Source organism: Rosa chinensis, chromosome 5, assembly GCF_002994745.2.
Source record: "Rosa chinensis cultivar Old Blush chromosome 5, RchiOBHm-V2, whole genome shotgun sequence".
Classification (NCBI taxonomy): domain Eukaryota; kingdom Viridiplantae; phylum Streptophyta; class Magnoliopsida; order Rosales; family Rosaceae; genus Rosa; species Rosa chinensis.
Window position 1 is genome coordinate 23,753,646 of NC_037092.1, and position 8,064 is coordinate 23,761,709.

General features: G+C 36.5%; 1 protein-coding gene across 1 annotated transcript; it reads right to left on the reverse strand.

Moving 5' to 3' along the window:
• Window positions 1-1,994: 1,994 nt before the first annotated feature.
• On the reverse strand, window positions 1,995-4,533 carry LOC112203469 (probable LRR receptor-like serine/threonine-protein kinase At1g53420). Its single transcript, XM_024344434.1, has 10 exons — window positions 4,417-4,533; window positions 3,609-3,724; window positions 3,411-3,524; window positions 3,039-3,110; window positions 2,882-2,950; window positions 2,677-2,748; window positions 2,487-2,558; window positions 2,301-2,390; window positions 2,154-2,225; window positions 1,995-2,067 (listed from the first exon to the last, which is right to left on the reverse strand). Exons 1-10 carry the CDS (start codon window positions 4,531-4,533, stop codon window positions 1,995-1,997), a joined length of 867 nt encoding a protein of 288 aa, XP_024200202.1.
• Between the last annotated feature and the right edge of the window lie 3,531 nt (window positions 4,534-8,064).

An 8,064-nucleotide genomic window follows, 5' to 3' on the forward strand; every position in this document is an offset into this window, starting at 1 on the left:
AGACTTAGGAGAAGCATCCTATGTACTAGGTATTGAGATTAAAAGAGATAGGGCACAGAGACTACTTGGTTTGTCTCAACACAATTATATTACCAAAGTTTTAAAGAGGTTTGGTATGGAGAAGTGTGCAGCTGGAGAAGTTCCCATGTCCAAAGGAGATAAGTTAACCAAGAAGCAAAGTCCCAATAGTAATGTTGAAAAGGAAAATATGGAGTCAAAGCCTTATGCCAGACTTGTAGGAAGTCTCATGTATGCGCAAGTCTGCACTAGGCCAGACTTGTCTTTTGCAGTAGGGATTTTGTCAAGATTCCAATCTAATCCAGGCCATGAACATTGGGTAGCTGGGAAGAAAGTGTTGAGATACCTGCAGAGAACTAAAAGCCATATGCTAGTTTATAGGCAAGTGGAGGATCTGAAACTCATAGGATTCTCAGACTCGGATTTTGCAGGGAATTATCCAGACTCCAAGAAGTCGACTTGTGGATATGTGTTCATGCTTGCAGGAGGTGCTATTGCTTGGAAAACCATGAAACAAACACTTGTTTCAACTTCTACTATGCAAGCTGAATTTATTGCAGTATATGAAACTGTGTGTGAAGGACTTTGGATTAGGAATTTTCTCATGCAGACCAAAGTATTGAGTCACATTGTGGCTGGAACACTTGCGATTTATTGTGACAATGAGGCTGCAGTTTTCTTTAGCAAGAACAGTAAAAGGTCAAATAATTCCAAGCATATTGATCTAAAGTATTACAGTGTTAGAGAAAGAGTAAAGCATGGTGAAATAGCTGTTTTGAGTATTGACACAAATTCACAGCTAGCAGATCCTTTCACCAAGGCATTGTCAGTAGCAGCATTCCAGAAACATACAGCAAGCATTGGAATTTTAGCTAATATAGATGCTTAGGTTCAGTAGAGAGTTAGTCCAGTTGGAGCATTTAAAATTCTAAGGTTTTTTGAGTTCTTGTGTTTTAGTTGTGATCTTTTATTTTGTTTATCACAACTTGTTTGTAATGACAGATTTTATTATTAATAAATTTTGAGGTATTTTCAGATTTTGGTTATTACTGCAGTTTTTGTTGAATGTTCTGAAAATTATCGATTTTGTGTTTAAAGTTATACTTGCTATCAGATGGCTTAAATCATGTGAAGCATGATGTTAAGGTTCAAGCAATATCTTTAAGCCATCAGTGTTCAGTAAATTTGCTTGAGTTTTTGGTTTTAGAAACATAAAGTAGGACCTAATATATGTTTACTTGTTGATACACATTAACATATATTGTATCACTTCTGGTTTGACATATGTGGATTGCAGGAGCTTGTGTTTGTGGTTTTGAAACTCTGCATTTTTGTTAAAATGTATACTGTTTCTTGCTCTGCATAAGTAACTGTGATCTGACCATGTTGGAATGGATTTTCGATTTAAGTTTGTTATCTGGCGCGCACTTCAGTAAGTTAAGTAGGTTTTGATGTTCTCTGGTGCAAATCATCGAGCATGATATGTGTGAGTCCAAAGGGGAGATTGTAAGATCAAATATGGACATAACACATATCATCATAAAGTAATTGATGATTAGCTTAATATCAATCCTAGTTTAACATGGATACAAACAGTAAATCAATACTAGTGACTTAATGAATAGTGTATCAATTCATTAAGGATAGTAATCTATTGCTTAGTCTACAAGGAAGGCTACAAGTTGTGATACATTAAGAATCTAACTAGGAAACCTAAACCGATATGGATAGCTTTAATGGGAAGCTTCTTGAGGTTTAAGTCACCTATATATACAGATGAATTGGTCCCTGATTACTACCGACGTTTTGCATATTGTTCTGTCCATTGAGAAGCAAGTTGGTAAGTAACAGAAGGCTATATTCAGTGTTCGTGTTTGCAGTTGCATAAGATGGAATCCATGCCAGTAATTGCTGAAGGTAAGCCTTAATCCCTTTTATGATTGTGTGCATATGTTGTGAGCATGTATATGGTTATTTTACATGTCCAACTCTGTCAGATTCGCAAGATACGTAGGTAGCTCTCCAATAAGATTGCAATTCCTCAACATCCTGAAACACATACACTAAAACTTTGAATTTGCAAAGACTTTTGGTACAGCAAGATATACATATCTGCAATTAGAGCATTAACTCACAGTGTTTTCAGTTTTGTCATATTATCAAGTGGAGGAAAAGTTGCTTCAGGTCCATCCAAGTCAGTAATTCTCCTGCAAGTTAAAATCGACCATGAATAGCAGTTGCATAATTCCAAATCTGTTCTGAATTTATAAATAGCTATTAACTCAAATGCTATACTAACAGAGTCAGTTAATTCCTTCAAAACAGAGATGTTGGATGGAATTGGCCCAGTCAAACCACTAGCCTGAATTACTCTGTTTCAACAAGTTATAATTTAAATCAGTGTTATAAAATGTCCAGAATCAGCTACCAGTAAAGATAACAAACTTACAAACGTACAAAACACTAACAGTTTCGTAAGATTTTTCCATTTCTGAATGAAATCAGGTATCTTCCCAGAAAAGTTACTGTCATAAACCCGACTGCATGATGGTAGGAAAAAGAAAATTGTTACAAATTAATCTCAGACTGCAATTTATACGGACTAAGTTGGATGCTAAGGAAACATGATAAGAAAGAAAAAATGATAAAAAAGCTTACAAGTCCGTTAGTGTGGTAAGCCTTGCAAATGTTTCAGGCAACTTCCCAGTAAAATTATTTGAGGAAAGAAGCCTAAAAGAGAAGATAATGGGAGATAATAATTCTAAACAAAGATCAAACAGATAGCTGATTTACTGGCGATAATAACCTCTGTTTACAACTCAGAGAATCAAATAAACCATTTATCTATTATCTGGTGTCATACATTCTGTCTGTGCTAGTTAAATTCCCAAGCTCCAGAGGAAGTCCTGAAAAATTATTGGAAGTGATCTCCCTACACTCAAAACAAAAAAGATATCAATTCTGTTAAGCAACTTCATATATTACGCAAGGGAAAAAGGAAAGAAAGAGGAATCACTCACAAACTTTGCAGGGTGCTAATATTTCCGATCTCAATGGGGATAGAACCTGTTAAACGGTTTCCAGCAAGGGAACTGCAACAATACTCATAGTTGTAATCATTTTTATAAGGAGAATGATTCCATAACACTAATTGGCTGTAAATATGAAATGAAACAAATCCATAGGTAAGATTCAATATTTATGATTCAAATGACTCGTCAACACCAAGGGGCCGTCAATTAATCAATTAAAGCTGTTTTAGATTCTTCATTTGTGGAAGAAATTTGATATGATAATATGAACATGAGATGAATATTGATTGCACACTCACGCGAGCGCACGCGCGCGCACACACATATGTATACAGAGAGAGAGAGAAATTAATTTAGTACATGTTAACTAGCGGCAGGGAGCCCCATTTTCGAGGGATGGCACCACTCAGATAGTTGCGGGAGAGGTCACTAAAGAAGAAAAGAACAAAGAAAAATGAGTCGTGGTTATAGATACTAAAAATTTGGAACAAAACATACAATATGACCAAAAGTCCTGTTTTGCTTGCTATGCCCGACTCAAACATGGAGTGTGCTTACATTATTTGTAGATAGGGAAGCCTCGCCAACTCTGGTGGGAGTGTTCCCGCCAAATCCTGAGCTTTCAGAGATCTGCGCTTCATCAGAAAATAACAAACACCTGTTATATATCCTGCCTAAATTGCAAAAAGAGCCACACAGTACTGAGACTATGAAAGCAGGTCAAATATCATCGAGTTAAAGAAATTGCTTTCTTTTTCTTCTTTTATTGAAGGCCAAGGAACAGAACGCAACTCGAACAGGCAGTGGCCAGTTCTTATAGGCATACTGACAAGCAGGTGGAGTGCATGTTTCACAAGTACATTGTTCTAATGGAATGATCATTGCCTATCAACCCAATACATTGTTTGACTCATGTTACTACTTTGAGGACTAATATTACTATTTTGAGGACTCATTTTACCACTTTTAAGGCAATTGTATGTATGTCATACGTTAACACATTGTAGAATTTTCCTTTTCTTCTATCACATAACTTTTTTTTTTCTTTTTCTTTTTGAATGAAGGCATCGCGGCTATATTAATCTCAAGCCAGAATAACTATTACATACCCGCCGCTGCCAATAACTTGATAGACAAGAACTTGTAGAGGTATTGTGGTAATACATAGGTATTCATTGCTCACTAAATAAAATTCAGCCTATGAGTTATGAAAGCAAATAGGCAAAGCAAAACAATACTCATTAGCGCTCATTAAGAATTAACAAGCATAAGTCCCTAGAAAAGTAGGAAATTATTTGAAGTAAAAAAATAAAAAATAAAATAAAGCCCACAGCCCAATAGCCCAAAGTTTGCCCAAGCTCGAAACCAACAGCAAACTGCCTAACCGACAACAAGCTTTGTCGCACTGTGCAAAGCTGCCGACAACAAGAACGACAACCCCACTACCACCACGAGGAACACCACCTCCACCACTCAATGCCATTACTTGAGCCCTAGGCAAAACTGGTGCAGGAGAGGACCCTACCCAAAAACGGACACATATCCCTAGTGCACCAATCCACCACCTGAAACTCACGCTGCGGTCGGCACCGCCACTGTCGTTACTCTAATCGTTGCTTCCATCACCGCCACACCGCCACCAATCTCACATGCCTCAGTGCAGCATTGAGCCAAAATCTGGAGCTGATGCTACCAACCTCCAAGCCAAAAAAACAAACTGAATAGCCATAAACCCGTTCGACAGTAGCACCAACATCAAGTGACCAAGGGTGGCATAAATGCTGGGCCACCACGAACGAGCGCCACTCGCCGGAAGACTCGTTAGGGTTCTTGGGAGAAAAACAGTGCAGCAGGGAAGAAGCATAATTTTTTTTTATCACATATAACTACTTAAAAAAATTATTTTTATGAGTCGAACCTGAGATCTTCCATTTACAAAAGGAAGACTAAAGTTATTATTATTTTTTTTTTCATATAACAAGTAAAAATATATAATAACTAGTTCATGAATCAAGCTTAGGACCTCCTACTCTTACAATCACCATATACAAGGCCAATACTATATTTGCACACTCCTTTTAAATGGCTCTTGTTTTTTGAGAACCCAAGCAGCGCCTTCATTGGCATTGAGCACTATGGGCACAGCCTAGGCTATTCTCAATCCTCCTTCGCCCAAAACGATTGAGCAAGTCACACTTTTTTTATGGCGTATCATCGAAGGCCTTGTAGAGTCTTCTTCATCTTTGGATTTCTTTGTTTGTCAGTTGAAGCATGCAGATCTGGTCATAGGGATCCAAGGTACTAATTTTGGCATCACAAAGGCAACTAGGTTTTGTTCGATGTGGTAGCATGGGCTTTGGCTAGGTATGAGGTATTGGTGCTGTTTGGTAGCTTCCTTCACGCTTTGGTCTTGGGCTGTAGATTGGCCTAGCCTTCTGTGGAGGTGTTGCTTAGAGGCTTTGGGTGCAATGGCGATGTCTCTTAATGGCCTAGTGAATGATGTCATTAGTTTTTGGGCTCTAATTCCGGTTTGGCCTTTGATCAGGCGTCACAATCGTGGGTTCTAGTTTCGAGTCAAATTTGTGCTCGAGATGGTGGGGTGTCTACAGGTTCGTTGCTTGTAGTGTTGGGTGATGGCGGCGGTGGCGGATTGGATGCCAGAAGATGTCTCTCTTGGGTTAGGTTTCATCCATTTTAGGTTATGGTGATTTAGTGTGTGCTATGCACTTTGGGCCGGGACATTTTCGGTTCCGTATATGGGATCCATGGGGTATTGTGAGAACCTAAAATTTTAATAAATATTTTTATTTACAAATTTGTATACATATATATGTGTTGTTCCTTTTATATACTTGTTTATGAAGAAAGATGAATACCAGTTCACTATTTAGTCTTCATATACAAGTATGTAAATTCTAATTACAAATATTAATTCGATGACAATATAGTTGGATTGTTGTGCTTGTGAACTTATATTGCATTGATAAATTTAGATGTTGTGCTTAGGTACTATAGTTAAGATTATGGTATCCTTGTACACATACGCTAGACATAGTCATTAGGAATTTATACATTTCCCCTCACACTAGTTTAACGACCTTTATATATATATATGAAGAACTACAGTGCAGCTACAACTTAATTGAGCAATAAATTAATCTTTGGGAGCCATGTATCTACCTTGATATTATATGACCTATTGTTAAGTTTATAGTCTAAAGTAATTAGATCTTGATAGTATGAGTAGAATTGGAGGTGGCTAGCATTCCCTAATCTAAAAGAGTGAAATGATCCTAGTGTTGGTAGCACAATGAAAGATTGAAGATTGGGATGATGAATCTCTTATTAGTCATTAATTATCCAAGTGTGAGTAAGTATTCTATTTGAGTGATTATGCAAAGTTGGGAATTATAAGTGTTGATGAATGTGTAAACTAAGCTAACTAGTAGCTGGAGGTGGCATCACTCAATTTATAGCTCAAGCTCTATGTATCCATCATAGAACTTCTAGTCTACTGCTATCACTTGGATATCCCCAGATTATAGAAATAAAGCTTATCTTCTTCACATATGTTTTTATATTTAACCTTGGTCATTAAGTTATGAAGGGATGAGAGCTTTCATACCTATCTCTGCAATACTTACTGATGAAGGTTTCTATTAAGAGATAGGACTGCACAAGTATATCTATTGAATGCTTGGTGATCAAATCATTAAGTGATAGGTATGGACAAACACATCTTTATGCAGATTTAATTATGATTGTTTTGCTTGATGGCCAAGAACCTGACTAGTATAAATAGCAGCTATCTACTTGATTCATACCCACAATACAATGAGCAATAGAACAGAAAGAACGTGAGAGTGAGGGAGATAGAGAGAAGGGCTGCAGTAAAATAGAAAGAAAGAAATAAACAGAAAGGAAACAAAAGGGAGAGATCAAGATAGAATAAAGGAGATTAGAAGAAAATAAAGGAAAGGAAAAAGAAAGAAAGAAGAGTATGTATCTGAGGAATAGGAGCATGAAAGAAAAGAAGAAAACAAAAGAGAGAGATTAAGATAGAAGGATCGGAAAAAAAAAATAGAAGAGAGAAATATGAGACGTGAGAGAGATACCTGAAGTGAAGGAAGGAGGAATTAACAAGAGTAGTTTGATTGATATTCTGAATGGGATTCAAATTAAGGTGAATTCAGTCCTATAAGCTATTTCAATTGTTCTTGTTCTTATGTTTATCTTAGTTCTTGTCTAAATTGGTTTAAGCTTCTGCACAATTAGTAACCTAAATGATTTTCAAACATAATGTAAGCATAGAAACAAATCAAGATGATTAGAGAACTGGTTCCATAAGAATGGGTGTCCTGAGTAATTCTTAGGTTGCTGTTTGGGTTAGAATTCTTATTTTATCTTAACAACAAGAGGTTAGAGTGATCAAAGAACCTATATGCATCAGTTTAACAACCTTAGACTGAGCAGTAACCTCAAACATTAGTTGGCATTGGAGAAAGCCAGAACAAGTTTCTGCATTATAATCATTAGTTAACTTTGAGCAACCATATCCTTTGACCTAGATCTTCAATTTAGAAACTATTTGCATGTATTGAAAACTTATACTTCAGGCTTAATATCTGTATAGTTTCATACAATTTCATGTAAGATTCCGTGGTTAATTTTGAGGCTAAAAACAGAGGTCTGCAATCTGTTGTTTTTAACCCAGTTTCCTTTTTACTAAAAACTGTACATTTTGGCTGGGTATTTGAAGTTGGTGTCTTCATGAAAGTTTCAGTAGACCTCTCAAAGATCATTTCAGAATTGAAATCTCATGAAAAATATTTTTCTAGAGTAAGTTATGATTTTTCGGAGTTGAGGGTCTTCCACAGGAAATTCTGCAATTTTCATTATGTTTCTGTTTGTTCCATTTCGTTTCAATAGGTTCCTTTATTCAAACTTGTTTAGGTCGACCACAAACTGAACATAGAGATTCTTCTATTTTTAACCAAAACATGTGACGCCATTT